Source organism: Nelusetta ayraudi, unplaced genomic scaffold (genome assembly GCF_046127955.1).
Source record: "Nelusetta ayraudi isolate G7.1 ecotype Tasmania unplaced genomic scaffold, CSIRO-AGI_Nayr_v1 ptg000011l, whole genome shotgun sequence".
Classification (NCBI taxonomy): Eukaryota; Metazoa; Chordata; class Actinopteri; order Tetraodontiformes; family Monacanthidae; genus Nelusetta; species Nelusetta ayraudi.
Genome location: NW_027466061.1, coordinates 28,723,437 through 28,740,648, shown reverse-complemented (window position 1 = coordinate 28,740,648; position 17,212 = coordinate 28,723,437). Strand labels below are relative to the sequence as shown.

The following is a 17,212-nucleotide window of genomic DNA, read 5'->3' as shown; positions in this document are numbered from 1 at the left end:
CATATGTGATCCAAATCAAATGTTTTTTTTTGTTTTTGTTTTTTAACAACATAATAAATTATTTTGCACAAGGATTATTTTATTTTGACTTGTGGTCATGAACCCTCAAGATAGTATCAGTTCTTTGAATGTGTATTAATTAATTGTATTCATTATTTAGATGATTTTATTAAGTCATAAACAAAAAATAGTAATTAATTTCTAATTCTCATTCTGGTATTTATAATAACATTCCTTCAAGAACACTGCAATTTTATCAGTTAAATGTGAGAAGTCAAAGCACTTAACATGCAGAAACATGGTTCCTATGGTTTTCCTAATGTGTTTAGTGTTTGCAGATGATTCATTATGAAACACTGATGTCATTTTAACATTTTAATACTGTAATATGTCATGGTGATTGCAACTCTGCATTACTAATAAATGGAAGAAACTAGTTTTTAAATTGCACAAACTTGGAAAACGTGGGGATAATTTAGTCTTAGGGCTGTTTACAATTTTTTTTTTTAGAGTGCTCTTGTATTTATGATCGCACTCAAAGGGTCGCTTGGAAATGTATAAATGTCTCCAGTCATGTGGCAGCAACTCTGTGTAATTGGACACAAAGATGTAGTAAAGATGACTATCCAAAGCTTGAAGCGAGTGAAGATAAAATATCCAGTGAACACCAGTTCAACAAATGCCTTGGTGATGTCAGGGGTCAGAGTTTAGAAAGGAAATACTGACAAAGTAATGAAAATGATTGTTTTTTGAAGTCGATTTCCTACCCATACAATCCCTTTAAATTCCATGCACAAGATCAGTTGGAATCTCGGTTGCTGCAGTTTTGTCTTCCCTTCTTTTCCTTCTTCTTTTCTGTTTAATCGTCGCCTCGTCTCCGCTGTTGTTTGCCTGCCGGGACAGTAGGTGGTGCTACAGGCCTTTTGAAGGGTTCCACAAACGAGACAGAACGAGATCAACAGAAGAAGACACCGCCGGTTCTAATTGGTTATTGCTAGGGGACGGACAGCTCCGGAGCAAGCCAGCCAGCCAGCCACCGCTACATCTTTAATTTAGGGCCAGAGGGAGGAAAAAAAAATCAACAAAAAAAAAAAATCAACCTTTTCTGTGCGGTGTATCGTGTGATTTAGGCGCTGCTGTCAACCGTCCGCGGCTCGCCGTAAACTCACAGTAAAGGCCACCGCTGCGGTTTTTTTCTTTACGACCGAAAATGTCGCCTGGCGTCCGTCCGCGCGCCCTGTTTGTTGATCAGGTGTGACACACGAAGCCTGGCAAGGTAAGCGTGCCACCTTGCCCGTGCCGTGAAGCTGGCGAGCGGCCGCCCACCGCGGGCTCGTTGAAACGCTCATGAGATGCTAACAAACCTGAGCGTGTGAGCCACTGTTTGTTAGCATCTTGTAAACACCTCAGCTAACTGTTGTGGTTGTGTGTTTTTCCTTTGCGACCGCCCCCTTTGGCAGGTCCGCTGTCAGTGCGCCTTTGCTGGGCCTCTTGATTTGGACCGCAAGCTAACGGCGACGCCGCCGCCCGCAGGGAAATGTTTTTGTAGCACCTGCACTCGAATAAAAGCACGTTACACACTCTTGTAACGCCGCTTATTCAGTGTACTTTCATTCGTCATGTCATTCTGTGTGTTTTCAACCTTACTTTGTGCAAAATTACACATTTAACCGTTTTAATGAGTTTATAAGAAAATACAAAATTAGAAAAAATATAGGAAAACAGTCTAGCTGTTAAAATGTTAATATGTAACACTGCAGTATTTTGTTTTGACACCTTCAAGCTAACTCATAGTCAGTTTCTTCTACTCTATGTAGAATTTTTGTGGTTTTGTAAGAAATTCACAAATTAAGCTTGGGAGAACACACAAATACACACGCTGACACACTGTGCGTGTTTGTTTTTATTTCTGAACTGAACCTGTAAGTTTCAACTGAAACACTACGAATAGTGAGATGGTCACTTTAACCGTGCTTGTAATTCGCAGGCCGGCCACTGCTATTCCTCTGACTTGTTTCCTACCGCAAGACATCAAGCTGGCCGAAATGGATGAACAGAGTGTTGAGGTATGCGTTTCATCAATCAATCAGTACAGACAGCTAGTGAACCTGCTGTCCAACAATCAGCTGTTTCAGTTAAGATGGCGTGCTCTCCTTTAAAAATGTATATTTTTATATTTATCTCAGCTTGTACACAGATTGTAAGATAGATTGCTGTACTCCGGAACCGGGCAACGACATTTCGTTGTGGAAGGAATCACTGCTGTGTTTCTTTTTCTCAATGACAATAAAGAAAGTCTAAAGTCTAAAGACCTGCATTCGCCGCTTTGCATCCATTAAGTATGACTGTGCGGGATGGGAGAAATGATGACACCTACTATAAGCCGCTTTTCTGAAAGTGTCTAAGGAAGTGTGCCTCTGTGCAGAGCATCGCCGAGGTTTTCCGCTGTTTCATCTGCATGGAGAAACTGCGGGATGCTCGTCTCTGCCCCCACTGCTCCAAGCTCTGCTGCTTCAGCTGCATACGGGTGGGTTTCATGATGACCGTATGGACCCTTAGTTCCGTCATGGTTTAGCGCAAATTTAATCAGACAATGTAGTGGATGTATACGGCTGTGTTCACTCTTAAACTGGAATGTGTGTTTTTGACAGCGTTGGTTAACAGAGCAGCGAGCCCAGTGTCCTCACTGTCGGTAAGCTCCTGTCAACACACATCTGCATCCCTCTAAACTGCCTCTTTGTGTGTTAAAAGCAGTGCTGACTAAACAGTGTCGTATTTTTAGAGTGTTTTACATGTTGTATTTAGTGTGTGTGTGTGTGTGTGTGTGTGTGTGTGTGTGTGTGTGTGTGTGTGTGTGTGTGTGTGTGTGTGTGTGTGTGTTTGAACTTGCAGGAGTCCACTGCAGCTGAGGGAGCTGGTGAATTGTCGCTGGGCTGAGGAGGTCACCCAGCAGCTGGACACCCTGCAGCTCTGCAGCCTCACCAAGCACGAGGACAATGACAAGGACAAGTCAGCACCTCTTTTTCTTTCTTTTCAATTTTAAGCTAATCATTTTGAAGGACCATTTCACATATTGTAAGATTTGTATTAGGTTAGGTACATACCTTAACTAGGGACTGAGCCTTGTTTAAGGCCCAATTGTATTTGTAATGTTTCTTTATTATTGTGGTTTTTATTACGCCTCTTTGAATCCTACTTTAACCAAATTAACTGATGCTCCAAAACTCAGCAAAATTTCGCAAGCTGCTCAGGACTGCTGAAAAGAAATTAAAACTCTAGTTGCTCAATAGTGCCACCTACAGGTTAGAATAAATCCACTTCCGGCACTAAAATGACCCTAGTGATCACCAGGAAGGTTGTTGAGACTTGGGACAGGCTCAGTCCCTCGAACGCTGCTTGCAGCTTTAATGTTAAGTTATCATATTGAGTCAACAACAGTGCCCCGCTTATAAGATCTTGGTCCAAGAAAAAAAATTCCAGCAGCAATATCCAATGTTTATTTGGATGACTGTCCATATAGATTAATAGGTAATATTAAAGCCAATATTAATTACCTTTTCTTAGTCTACTGTGTGACAGTTGTCCGACTTAGTAAAGTTCTTAATATATTTTTTCTTCCTTGCAGATGATGTGATCAGTGTGCTTTCTATTTTGCCCTTTACTTTGCAGATGTGAGAACCACCATGAGAAGCTGAGTGTTTTCTGTTGGACCTGTAAGAAATGCATCTGCCACCAATGTGCACTGTGGGGGGGCATGGTAATGACACAGCTGTCATTTAGATTTGACAATATTCTTTGTTACAAACGTGTTTTCAGTTCTTTAGAGAGGAATTGGTTTGTTTGATTTTGTTTTTTTCTAATTGTCCAGCATGGAGGCCACACCTTCAAGCCCCTTGTTGAAATCTACGAGCAACATGTGACCAAAGTGAAGGAGGAAGTTGCAAAGCTGCGTCGCCGCCTGATGGAGTTGATCAGTCTTGTGCAGGAAGTTGTAAGCACAACCTCTCGTTTAGCGAAAAGACAAGATGCCACGTGTTGTCTCCATGCTTTTGATTCTAAATGAAATGAAATGTTTATCTTCCTTCCACCTTCAGTGATGTGTCATTGAAGGTGTCACATCATTGTCATCTCAGTCTGTGTTGGGTTTTTTTTGGAAAGGAGCCACTGCAAGGGTGAATTCTCACCTAATATTTATTCTAGATGAAAACAGATAGAAGTCCAGTGCTGTCGCTGGTCGTAATGGAAATCATGCCCACACTGTAAATCACCCAATGTGTTGAGATTTTATGAGCTGATTTTTAATGTGTCAAAGCAACGTGTTTTAGCTTGAATATATTTTTTTGTGTTGTGGATCAGGAGAGGAACGTCGAGGCTGTGAGAGGAGCGAAGGACGAGCGGGTCAGAGAGATCCGCAATGCCGTGGAGATGATGATTGCTCGTCTAGACAACCAACTGAAGAACAAACTCATTACACTGATGGGTAAACACACACACACACACAAAACTTGAAATGTACACTATATACTGTAACGTCAGATGCTGTGTAATGTTCAAGGTCACACATTGAATTAAGCAAATGTCCTGTTGTGTCTAAAAAAAGCCAGAGGTCGCACTCCCCTTCATTTAACTGCACGGGAATTACAAGTAGCTGTTGCATGAACGGCTTCATGAGGAAACAAGCGTTGATTTGAAAGGACATGACTGTTGAAAACCACACGCAACGTGTCTGAGGAATATTCAGAACCTTTTTAGAACGGTGACTAATCATCATATGAAATATTAATGTCGACTGAGTGGATAGAAAGACACACACACACACTCCGTCACTCGGTGCCGACTGATCTCCTCCTGTAGCCTGCAGCACTGAAAATAGAACTGTACTCCTCTCCACCAGGCCAGAAGACATCCTTGACCCAGGAGACAGAGCTGCTTGAGTCCCTCTTGCAGGAAGTGGAGCATCAGGTGGGTCAGGCTGAATTTAGAAACGCACACTGTGCTGTGCTGCATACCTCTTAGAAGTGACTGTGATGCATAGAACGAAAAAAGCGAGTAAACATACTGAATTGATCTTCTGATTTCACAGCTCCACTCCTGCAGTAAGAGTGAGCTCATCTCCAAGAGTCCAGAGATCCTCCTCATGTTCCAGCAGGTGCATCGAAAACCCATGCAGTCCTTTGTTACCACGCCAGTGCCCCCGGATTTCACCAGGTCAGTCTGCAGGAGGGGAGCAAGCTTCTCTGTCTGCATGAATATGATTAGAATAACATTGATGTAATCATCTTGTATAATATAATGATGTTTTATGTACATACTTGCTGCAGAATTAGAATTATGCTGCTGTCTGTATCTGTGGATCTCTGTGTGATCCTGGATGAATGTTGGGTGAATGTTGGGTGAATGTTGGGTGAATGCTGGGTGAATGCTGGGTGAATGCTGGGTGAATGCTGGGTATACTCTGTGTGTAATGTAGGTTTTTTTTTTATCTATGGGTTTGCAGCGAGCTGGTTCCTGCCTATGACTCCAGCACGTTTGTCCTGGTCAATTTCAGGTAAACTAAAAATTAAATCACTTCAGTAACTGCAGTTGCAGGCTACAAGTTCCCTGAACACATTTTTTTAAAACTGGTTTGAACTGATTATTTATTTATTTATTTTTTTCAGTCATGTATGGCTACAGCTCCTCTCATGTTTTGCCTTTCTTTGTTTTGTCCAAATAATTGTGTTGTTATTATTGTTAATATTAAACGTTTTTGAACTTCTTTCCTTACTTTTTTTGTGCCAGTTGCAATTGGGAGCAATGCATTTTTTTCTCCAAGTGTAGCCTCAAGTGTTTTTGTTATGGTTTCATTTATCTTTCCAAAAACATTTTTCCTCGACAGAGTTTGATCATCAGATTCGGTTGTGACCGTTTGTTAAGTTCTGTTTATCTCAACAAACAACCAACCTTTGGGAGTTGGGACGGGCGTAGTGCTGTGGATTTACTGAACGGCCCACTGAGTCGTCAAAACTCTGTGAAAGCACTTGTGTCCACATGGTTCTTATCAGTGTGTGTTTGTGTGTTTGCAGTACCCTGAGGCAGCGAGCTGACCCGGTTTACAGCCCCCCCCTCCAGATATCTGGGCTCTGCTGGAGACTCAAAGTTTACCCGGTGAGCGACGCTCCGGTCCGTGCTGCCGACACTCTCTCTGTTCTCCACAGTTATCCAGGGCTCATGCAAACAAAGACAGAGAGCCTGGAAATGACATTTTGCCTCATGTCACGGCACGTAGACGGGCTTTTGAGTGTGCTTTCCGGAACACTTAGCGTGCGTGCTGGAGCGTCTTCCAGATCCTGCGCGGGGATTCCGTCGGTTGCACACGCGTTTCGGAACGGCGGCGCTGTGTGCCGGCTGCACGCTCCGCCGTCCGTCAACACCCGGCGGCGGTGTTGCTTGGAGGGAAGCATGGCATGGCATGGCTCCGCTGAGGACAAGCTCACATAGGATTGCGTAACAACATCTAGTTCATGGAATAAGGGAGCAGCTAATGGCAAAATAAAAAAATAGGTTAAAGTTCCCGTCTCACAAAAAAGAAGGGAGATTCTGCTGATTCTACACTGGGGAAGTTTCTCATTTCCATTCAAAGAGTCCTCAGTTAGCATGCTGTTATTAGTGCTGTTCCAACTCTATTGATATGCCGTTAGTGGACAGATATTCTGTTCTGGAACGCTGCAATTCTGGAATAGTCCAGAATAGAATAAAAATGGAAAATTCTGCTCAAAGGCCCAGTGTGTAAAATTTGGTTTAATTTCTGATGTTGGTTAAAGCTTAACATACAGCCCATATATACTTAAATTATAGTGTATACTTACAGTACAATATAAGTAAATTGGTTTTGCTAACTATAGAACAGTTCTTATATATATATAATATATATATATATTATTTTGCATATATTCTCGCTGCAATCTAAAGTGTGACCACTTGATGTTGCTGTTTCTTCTTAAAAATCTCCTAATATTCAACACTTAACCTTTTTGAGACGCCTTTGGTTGTGATTTAGCGCTGTACAAATAAAAGTTGATTGATTGATTTAAGGAGAGAATGACAAGACCACCTTGGTCACCAAGACTCAAGGAGTCCCCAGTAGTCTCGAGCTCTGATCTGGTGTTTTCTCAGGACGGCAACGGTGTGGTGCGAGGAAACTACCTGTCGGTGTTCCTGGAGCTGTCCGCCGGGCTTCCCGAGACATCAAAGTAAGTCACATCACCTCTTTCTGATGTCGCACGTCACACAGAGCGAACAGCGCCATCAGCTGGTGCTTTTTGTCTTTCAACCTATCAAGGTACGAGTACCGGGTGGAGATGGTCCACCAGGCCTCCAGTGACCCGACCAAGAACATCATCCGCGAGTTTGCCTCAGACTTCGAGGTCGGCGAGTGCTGGGGCTACAACCGCTTCTTCAGGCTGGACCTCCTGGCCAGCGAGGGCTACCTGAACATGCAGACTGACACGCTGGTGCTGCGGTGGGTGCGCGCGCACACACACACACACACACACACACACACTGTGCCATCATTGACTACCGGTACTGACTCATCCTGTCTCCTTTTGCCTTTGTGTTTGCAGCTACCAGGTTCGCTCCCCCACATTCTTCCAGAAGTGCAGAGATCAGTACTGGTACATCAGCCAGCTGGAGTCGGCTCAGAGCGGCTACATCCAGCAGATAAACAACCTCAAAGAGGTGCCCTCTCACACTCTCTCTGTACACGCGTTCTCATATCTGTCATCTGTTCCAATATTTTTTTGGACTTGAGTCCAAAAAACCGACAGTGTGAACCAATGGATGGATCTAAATTTGTGAAGAGTGTTGTTGGCATTTGTTTTTGCCCAGAAAGTTGTTGATTTGATTAAAAACAAAAAAACTAAAATGAATATATATATGTATATATATATATATATATATATATATATATATATATATATATATATATATATATATGGTGCATAGCCTCAGAGAATTCCCGCAATATACCTTGTTTTTTTATTATTTGAAGTATTTTTTTGTTTTGCGTTTTCAGAGGCTGGCCATCGAGCTCTTCCGCCGGCAGACGTCACGCAGCTCCTCTCCGCCCGACATGAGGCTCACCGCAGGGACCACGGCCTCCGAGCGGGACCCCTGCTCCGTGAAGAGCGACGACGACATCCAGTCCACGCTGAGCAACAACACCAAGAAGGGCGACGACGATGACCGAACGCAGCACGATGATTCAAACGTGAGCACAGAGAGCGTCCGCCATGAGGCATTCATCACATAAACGAAGCACAACATTAAGTGCACTCACACTTAAGAATTTGGAAGATGCATTTATTTCCTTTTAATATTTTATTTGTGTCGTAAACGAGGCTCTCAAACCTTAACAGTGATCTATTTTTTGGGGGATTGAGAACCTTGCCCCGCACGGTTTTGATGCATGACATGACTATGTTGTTCAGGACCTGTCAGACGGTGACCTGGAGGTGGACTGTCTCACAGAGGAGGAGGTGAACCCGCTGGATGGCAGCAGCACATCGGGCAGCTCCACTGCCACCAGCAACACAGAGGAGAACGACATTGACGAGGAGACCATGTGAGCAAGACCGATGGCTTTTATTAAAGGCTTTTATCGCCGCTGCTGCAGCACAGAAAGAGTTTCCTCATCCTCGTGTGTGTCCCGATGTAGGTCAGGTGAGAACGACGTCGACTTTATTGGGAATCTGGAGACGGAGGAAGGAGAACTTCCAGAAGACTTGGTTGGAGCCACAGGTACGAGTCTTAAGTTGTCTTATCCACAAATTCATTTTGTAAGTTGTTTAAGTCGTATCATTATAAAACAATAATAATTTGCCAAAATGCCGTGCAAAATATTTGGAAAGCCTAAAAGAAAATTGAAAGACAGCAGTCAGATGGTTGGATGTAATAACCTGTCTTGACTGTCAATCTGCCGTCTGGGATAAAAGCAACCTGGGCTCCTGTGGAAGCCTCACTGCAGAACACACAGACACCACCGTGGTCCTCAGAGGCAGAAGCTCCTCACACTGCTTCATTGTGTTGGTGTTAAAAGACATGAAGAGGATGAGTCACTGCTACTGCAGTGAGCCGATATAGAAACACTCATCGTGTGTGTGTGTGTGTGTGCGCGTGCGTGCGTGCGTGCGTGCGTGTGTGTGTGGCTCTCAGAAAAGAGGTTGCAGCACATTTTTCATTTTTGTTTGTTTTGTAGAAGAAAAAAAATAATGATTTCAAAATTTTCCTCACAGGTCTAAAACAACCCGGCTTGATTCAATGAGCTGAAGCTGAAGTCATAGTGCAGCCTGAACTCCAATTTGTTTTGTCACTCATACCTGGTCCAACTCGCATGATGAACCGTGTCTCCTGCAGGAGGATCCATCTCAGGCCTTCGCTCTTCACATCGTGATCCCGCGGCAGGACGTGGAGCTAACGCCGGTGCTTCTGCTGGTGCTGCTGGTCCAGGGAACAGCAGCCTCCTGGAGATCGACCCTGTGATCCTGATCCAGCTGCTGGACCTGAAAGAGCGCAACAGCGTCGAGTCTCTGTGGGGTCTCCAGCCTCGGCCCCCCATGTCTCTGCTGCACAGCCAGGGTCTGTAGATACCAAATGATGCAGTTAGACTGCAACATCGTGTCATCGTCACCATCATTAACTTTATTTATATAGCACATTTTAAAGACCACAGGGGTAGCCAAAACGCTGTACATTGGGACATACAAGTAATAATTTAAACAATTGAATTAGAAGCATAAGACAAGCAAGCAAGAACAAGACAAAACAAAACAGACTCACGGCAAGTGCTTTCTTAGAGGAAGCCAAACAAAGTGGAAATAAGTTAAAGTGTATTAAAATGTATTGAAAGCCAAGGAATAAAAGTGTGTTTTTAAAAGAGAACAGCAGCAGTAGTTTTAGTAACAGATGGTTAGAGAAATGGTACAAAAATAAGTAAGGAAGCAAGGTAAATTTATTCAAATGGTTAAAAAACCATTTGCTGGAAAAGAAGGAGACGCCCGAATCAGCGTTAAAAAGTCCAAGGTGAAATTTGAAATGAGGGTAAATAAAGTGTGTCATGAGCGGACTGCCGCTCTGACCACATGTGGCTCTGCGGAGCTCTGTTGTTGCATGCAATATGTCTTTGACTGTGTGTGGGTGTGAAGTAGGACAGTCCTGCCAAAGGCTTTACGCTGTTCTACACATCACAAGCTCCAATGTCCCAGGAAGAAACAGTCCATGGTGCTTTTAGGATTGTGTACCCCCTCATTTTTCCCTTCACTCTGGGGTAAAAAAATGCTAATGTTTTATAAAAAAGAAAAAAAAAAAAAAGAAATGCTAGTTTAGATTTTTTAATTTCTTGTACATTAATATAGTGACAGTAAAACTGCTACCTTGAGCCGTTACCTTGATTGAGGGATTAGGCAGTGACGAGACAATGACATTTTTGCTATTAGAAACGGTTCGGAAGCTTCTTTCCATCACGAGTTTGTTCGGTTGAGGTAGATTTAAACTCCGTTTTGTTGCAATCGAAAAAAAACCCATATCTTTTCTTTCTCGCCTCCTGCAGCACAGCCTCACTCCAGGAAGGATCGCGAGCGGCGGCCTCAGGCAGTGCGCCGCTCGGCTCCAGACTCGGGGGTCCTGATCCGCCTCAAGGCTCAGATGGCCGAGGTCCGCAGCAAGATGTCCGACGTCAAGAGCCAAGTGATGGAGGTGCGGGGGGCGGAGCTTCGCCCCGGCACCTCGGGGGGCTTCGCGGGGGAGGAGTCGCCCAGCCAGCACGGCGACTCAAAGCCTGGCGAGCTGGAGCTGCTGGACCGAGGAGCGGCGGCGGCGGCTCGCTCCAGGCCCTGCCGCCACGGTGAGCTCCGCCACGTTCTGGTGTTCACCTCCTCCCTCCGTTCACATGCAGACGTGCTGCGTTCAGGCCGTCGGCGGGGCACCGCCAGCAGACAACATGTTGGCAGCAGTACCAACAAAGGCACAAAGCCAGTTATTATAATGAAGACGATGCTCTTATTGTCCAGCCGTTTCATTGTCAAATGTCTCTGTTTGTTCTTTCTTTGTTTTCAATTCACAAAAGCCTTGCAAACAAGGGAATGATGGAAACGGGCTTTTGCCGTCGGGTTTACAAGCTGATGCCGACAGAGGCGTGGCTTCAAGTGTTTTTGTTTTTCATCTGTAGATGTGAACAAACGCTTCTTTCTCTCTCTCTCTCTCTCTCACTCATTGTATATGTTTCGCCATGTTCAGCCAGGAAGTCTCTGTCCCCCGTCCTGGACAGCAACGGCTCCCTGGTGGTGAAGAGGAGGAGTGCAGAGGAGCTGGAGAAGGAGCTGAGAGGAGGAGACGCCATGAGAGAGCACGGTCTGCACCTGAGTGAAGGTCAGTGACCGTCAGGAGCTCAGCATCCACACTTGAATTTATTTTGCACCTTATCGGTCAAATTAGCGGCCATAGAAGTTTTTCTGTTGCTCGCCTGAACAAAAAAAAAAAACAAAAAAAAAACAGACTTCTCGTTGGTTCTCTTGATTTTTTAAGGTTTTAATTTACCTGACATGTTTCAGTGTATTTCTTCGGCCTGAGTGTCACACGATGTTGGTATGTGACTCGTCTTATCAGCTGGTGACACTCTGATAAAGGTGGAAGAAATATGCTGAAACATGTCAGGTAAATTAAAACGATATGTCTGGGATAAAAGAACCAACGAGAAGTAATTGCAAGAAAAGACAGAATGAACTTAATTCAGTCATTCCAAAAAAAAAAAAACTTTCTTTCCTTCTGTCTGTGAAGGTTCTCAGTCATCCTGGTCATCTTAAATTCGAAGGGTTAGGTCTGAAAGGCTTCTTCAGGTCTGAACTGAATGATGAGAGGCGAAACATCTTCAAAATGGGAAGAACGAGTTCAGTTGCCCTAACTTAACCCTTCCACCTTTCTTTCCTCCTGGTTTTTCTTCTTGTTTTCACACCAGGGGTCCCAAAGTCTGAGGGCCCCCTCCAGGCTCCTCTCTTGACTCTGGGCGGCTCCTCCGCAGAGCAGGCCTCCACCTCCAAGCAGCCTCTGTACGGGGCCTCAGGCTCCAGGGACGACATCTTCTCCTTGGGAGGCCTGAGCTACCTGACGTCCAGCAAGAGCTGCGGCACCAGGAGCCTCGGGTGCGTGAGCGCCTCACACTGCCGCCTGGTTCCCGTCTCGTTTGTTTTTCTTTCTTCTGTTTTTCCCTTTAAATTTCCTGCCTTTGACAAACCGGTCCTTCCGCAGGGCTGCCATGTTGGACAGTGAGACGGAGAGCTCAGGAACCTCCCACCACACCCTGCTGGAGGGACCTTCTGTGCAACCACAGTCCACTGAAGGTCAGCGTGTAGTAGCTCGTGCTGCTCACAGTTTGTGCTGCAGCTGCAGCTTCTCTCCAGTCCCCCCACTCAACTAGCATGATGTCACCCTTTCTGGTGCGCAGGTCCGTCGCCGTCCCTCTTGGCGGCAGCAACAAGTAGCGACAGTGACACCGAGGACGAGGCTCTGCAGAGCAGCAACTCTCACTACGACAACCAGACCCCCCCGTGCACAGGTAGCACACAAGCACACCCGCATTATTGACCGTGTCATCAGTTCCTTCTGTTGACTGCAGCTGCGTTTACGTGACAGTTTTTTTAGCAAAATAAAAGCGATATTTCTAAAATTTCAACAAAGTACAATTGCGATTTGTTTTTGTTTTTTCACATTTGTTTGCCGTCAAGAATGGTTGTTATATTTTTCTCTTTGATTACTTGTAAAAAAGTATTCCATGTCCTCCTCCGTCCAAACATAACGGCCATTTTCACTTGAAGTGAACCGGTCACATGACCATGTACGTCACGTCCGCTGACGTGTAAATGCGAAAAAAAGTTTTTTCTTGACATTTTGCAATATACCTCTGTATGGATACGTCTGAAAAACCACCTCATGAGAGCGTCAACACCCTTTAATGATATTTGCGAGGTTTTTCGAAGTTGACCTGTTTCCATTACCAGTTTTTTATTGCCATATTTAGGTTTTGCGCAATTCGAGGGGTAATGGAAACCGCAGCTTGTGTTTCAAATAAATATATTATTTTTATTTTCAACTTCGAGATTTCTGTCGATGAATTGTTTCATCTTGAGGGATTTGTTGAGTTTGCGTCAAATCCTACGTGTTAGCTCCAGTATCTGTTGCCTCATTAAGACTTGAGTGTCTGCCTCAGGCGTGTTCCTCTTCCTCTCGTCTGTACCAGGTGAGCAGCTCCTGTCCGATGACGCCAGTCAGCCAGCCGAGAGGTGATTCCCTCAAGTCGCCGACCTCCTGACCAACGACGGCGCAGACGTGCAAAAAGTGCAGAAAACGTCACACGTACTCGTTAAGGGACCTTCTTTTCACGCATATGGACGGTACAATACCTCTCTAAGCAAAAATAATTTCAGAGCTACGGACCGTGACGAACGTCATGGTTGTCATGTTACGCTATTTAAATGACTTTAGTCTAGTTATGATAAGGACGCTGCTTCATCCATAACTCCACAGTCGGATTTCAGGGGGTTTCCCCGCTTCCTGTTACACTGCGGCTGGTACACCGAAAAAGCAGGGTTAGGGTTAACCCGCCGCGCTTCTAGTCACTTTAACTCATTTTCAACACAAACCTGTTACCTTCTTCCTTGTGTGTAAATGCTTTTTCTTGTGGATGGGACCTCGGTACGTTTTGTAATTTTGAATAATCTGGCCGATGCCTGCAGACCCGCTTGCGTCTCGAAGACTCCCGGCGTCGCCCCAGCTCTGCTCTGTCTCAGTGACCTTTACTGAAGGGCCAGCTATCAACACAAAGGTGCAACACTGGTCTATTGGATCCCAGAACCTTAACGACATCCACAAGCAGGTGTCACACCTGGACAATAGCTACCTCACCCAAAAATTTGTCCGTCACTGTTTTTCTTGTTGTCGTTGGTTTGTCTTTAAAGGACACGATTCCTCGTGCTGTTGGGAGCTGCCTGACTATTTGCTCTGAATGGTACAAATATATCAAAAGTTCAAAAGTAGCTTTTCAGACAGTTGTGACTCTCGGAGCTCATTGGCTGATGGTCACAAGCGTGTGGTGTCCCTGGAGAAAGACCCTCCCCCTGCCCCCTCTCGTCTTGCATGCTTTCCTTTAGCGACCACTTGCTGAGAACATGTTTGCCGTTTGAACCCCGGCACTCTGCAATTTTGACTCTTTTCCTTTTTCCTCGAGTTTTACTTTGAAGCGGCACTAAACAATTGCAATAATATTGTGCATTTAGTTACTTGACACAGAGTTGATGACTGGGTACCTGGCAGAGGAGCTCACTGCACTGATGGAGGAGGGACTCGCTCTCACCTGGCCTCCCCCTCCCTCCCCTTCCTTCTCAACCTTTTTCTATTGCTTGTGCTTGTGCAATTTAAAAAAAGGCTGCTCCTCCTTTTTTTCAGTGTTTCCTGAACGCACTGTGCATCTTTGCAATGTGTACCTTTTCTTTGTTGTGTGATAAATAAAAAGTTTTATGATCCGTGTGTGTGTGTGTGTGTGTGTGTGTGTGTGTGTGTGTGTGTGTGTGTGTGTGTGTGTGTGTGTGTGTGTGTGTGTGTGTGTGTGTGTGTGTGTGTGTGTGTGTGTGTGTGTGTGTGTGTGGGTTTCCCAGTGGTTCTCTTTACAGCCAGTTGTTCAGTTGAACCGTCAGTGAATTTGCTGTGTTGCACCTCTGAGGTTTCAACTCTGCCGTGCTTCAAGACTTACAACCTTCATTTTAGAAAATCATTTTATTTATTTTAAAAACATTTTAATCTGAATTTGGTATGAACCTGCCTTCAGTCTGTGATCTTTTCCTCCTCTGAACTTTGCAAGGTTCTGTTCTGCTGTAAAAGGCATAGACGACATTCGTCGCCTGAATTTGCTCCATCAACCCAAAGCCACGCAGCAGCAGCAGCATTACACTCCAGGTTAGATGTGTGGAGTGTTTATTCCTTATTAGTTTTTTTTATATTCAATTTCTAAACTTCAGTAATTATTGATAAATTTATACTCCTCTAGATGTCTATAGGAAATGGCATGTTTAGCCCTCTGTTTCCAGCCTCTTGATTAAACATTTTGTTGGATCTCTCTGTAAACGGATTGATTTTTGAAAACAGTGGTAAGTGGAATGTTTGCATAATACATCTTTTCTAGGAATTCAGTTTTTATTCTGTCATCGCCTTGAGAAAAAAAACAAAAACACCAGCAGCCACCCACTTGTATAATCTTTATGTACATGATAATCAGTCACCAGTTACAATACACAAATTTATATACTACAATAACACAGATAATACAGGTACTCAATGTGTTTAACTTTTTTTTTTATTACATTTTTTTCCTCTTTTTTTTTTTTATTTAACCTAACCTGCATGTTGAAGAAGAGCCAATCGTGGGGTTTGTCTTCAGCTGCGGAACCAATGGCGGTCCTCATGCCTCTCTCTCTCTCCTGGGCTACCAATCTAATACATCTTCCGCAAACACAAACTGCTGAGGAGAGCCGTTGCCGCTGTTACAGCCCGGGTCACGCAGCTTGACCTCTGACCTCTCTACAGCAGGATTTGACAGGCAGCAGAATATGGCTCATAATCCTAATCTCTATGGGGAATAAGAACAGAGGAAAGTATCCAGAGTCGCTGACGGGGTGGTTTCTGTTGCGGAAGACAAACCCCAGAGGGCCTTTCCAGGCAACGCCATTATTGCTTACAGAGGGGGGTGGAGGAAAAAAAAAAAAAGAAAAAGCTTTAGTTTTGTGTACGTAGACACACAGTGCAGATTCACAGAGGGCCCTAAAGTTAGACAGTGATCACGGGGGGGGAAGAGAAAAAAAAAGAGCCCGGACGTCCGCTCACTCTCACAGGGAGCCGTCGACGCTTGCAGCCAGGAAGGAGGTGAGGCTCTTTACAACTTCAGCAGAGGTTTGTTTTTTCCTTCCGTTAGAAACGACGATATTAGCTATTGTTCACACAATGACAACTTGTTGATCCACTTAATTAAAATCAGTCAGTTAATTGGTACCATTTTCTGACAGATAACGGTTGGACTCTCCGACAGCAGAACAGTCCGGAAAGGGGACATCTGTGATTTTTGTTTTTGGAACGGGGTGGGGGGGGGGGGCGTTGTGAAAACAAGCACTGCACATTTGACCACAATGTTTTCATGTTGTGTTACGATGCCAAAACAGCTTCCATTTTTCCTCCTTCCTACAAGACAGAAGATGACTCAATAGATTTGTTTGATAATTACTTTTTTCCGTGTTTAGACTGATTCCCAAAATCCAAAATGGTCACGTCTGATCATCTCTTCCAGCTTCCACATCCTTGATCCGCCTACATCTCCCATCGGGTGACAAAGCAACGTGAGCCGGTTCATCTTCAGGAAACCTTGTGTGTCTGACCACCATCTTCTGCGTATGTGTGGCAGTGCTGTTGCCACCCTGTGGAAGATCTGAAAGTCTTCAACTGACCCATGGCTCACTTCACACGCACGTTTCTCATCTCTAATCTCACAGCGTATGCAACACCAAACAAAAAAAATCCATAAACCCTCTACTAGCTAACTACTGATACAATCTGGTTGGCAAGAAGGTTTCATTAAGGCAGGTGCTGATTAGAACGTCTTCTTCGACTGTTGCCCAATCTGCATCTTCATCTTGTCCTCATCTGATTTCTTTTGCCACATCTTGGGGATAAAAGGGGAGTAAAACAGCAACTTAAACACTCAAGTATTTTTTTTTTTTTAACCTATTGGCAGTTCCAGAAGTCCGAAACAGGATTACAGAGCGATATCGTGTTCTTTCACCTCCAGTTTGACATTGGACAATCCAAAAGTTGATACGTCATCGATCCCCCCCCCCCCACTCACAATAGGTTCCAGTCATGCAGACTTGAGCTTGTGTGAACGTTTATCACCACCCTGTTAAACCGGCGCTCTGTCAGTTCAGTCCAGAGCTGAGATCTTGTGGCCCTGTTTGGTCCTGACAGTACATTCCACGTATTTGTTGGTAGTTAGACCCCCTCCCCTCCCTCTGATTCGCTGGCTCAAGTCTCTGAGGATATTCTGGGATACGTCGTACATTCTGCTCTGCTGACGTTCAGAATTCGGTCAGTCTGCAGGTGAAAGAGCTAAAAGTCCCCAAAAAAAGAGAGAAGGGGACGG

General features: G+C 44.6%; 1 protein-coding gene across 1 annotated transcript; it reads left to right on the top strand.

Annotated features, from left to right (window-relative positions):
- The first annotated feature begins 981 nt into the window (after positions 1 to 981).
- trim37 (tripartite motif containing 37) lies at positions 982 to 14,553 on the top strand. Its single transcript, XM_076022470.1, has 25 exons — positions 982 to 1,276; positions 1,988 to 2,066; positions 2,426 to 2,527; positions 2,652 to 2,692; positions 2,893 to 3,009; positions 3,670 to 3,757; positions 3,869 to 3,991; positions 4,357 to 4,480; positions 4,895 to 4,962; positions 5,084 to 5,208; positions 5,498 to 5,548; positions 6,066 to 6,147; positions 7,156 to 7,232; positions 7,322 to 7,501; positions 7,605 to 7,719; positions 8,057 to 8,251; positions 8,472 to 8,605; positions 8,699 to 8,781; positions 9,397 to 9,618; positions 10,589 to 10,882; positions 11,275 to 11,406; positions 11,993 to 12,176; positions 12,283 to 12,374; positions 12,479 to 12,589; positions 13,271 to 14,553. Exons 2-25 carry the CDS (start codon positions 2,046 to 2,048, stop codon positions 13,315 to 13,317), a joined length of 2,808 nt encoding a protein of 935 aa, XP_075878585.1. The 5' UTR covers positions 982 to 1,276; positions 1,988 to 2,045; the 3' UTR covers positions 13,318 to 14,553.
- The last annotated feature ends 2,659 nt before the right edge of the window (positions 14,554 to 17,212 follow it).

Coding starts and splice junctions, on each gene's coding strand:
- trim37 (XM_076022470.1), top strand. CDS start 2,046: ATGGATGAACAGAGTGTTGAG. Junction 2,693..2,892: donor GCCCAGTGTCCTCACTGTCG/GTAAGCTCCTGT, acceptor TTGAACTTGCAG/GAGTCCACTGCAGCTGAGGG. Junction 12,375..12,478: donor GCAACCACAGTCCACTGAAG/GTCAGCGTGTAG, acceptor TCTGGTGCGCAG/GTCCGTCGCCGTCCCTCTTG.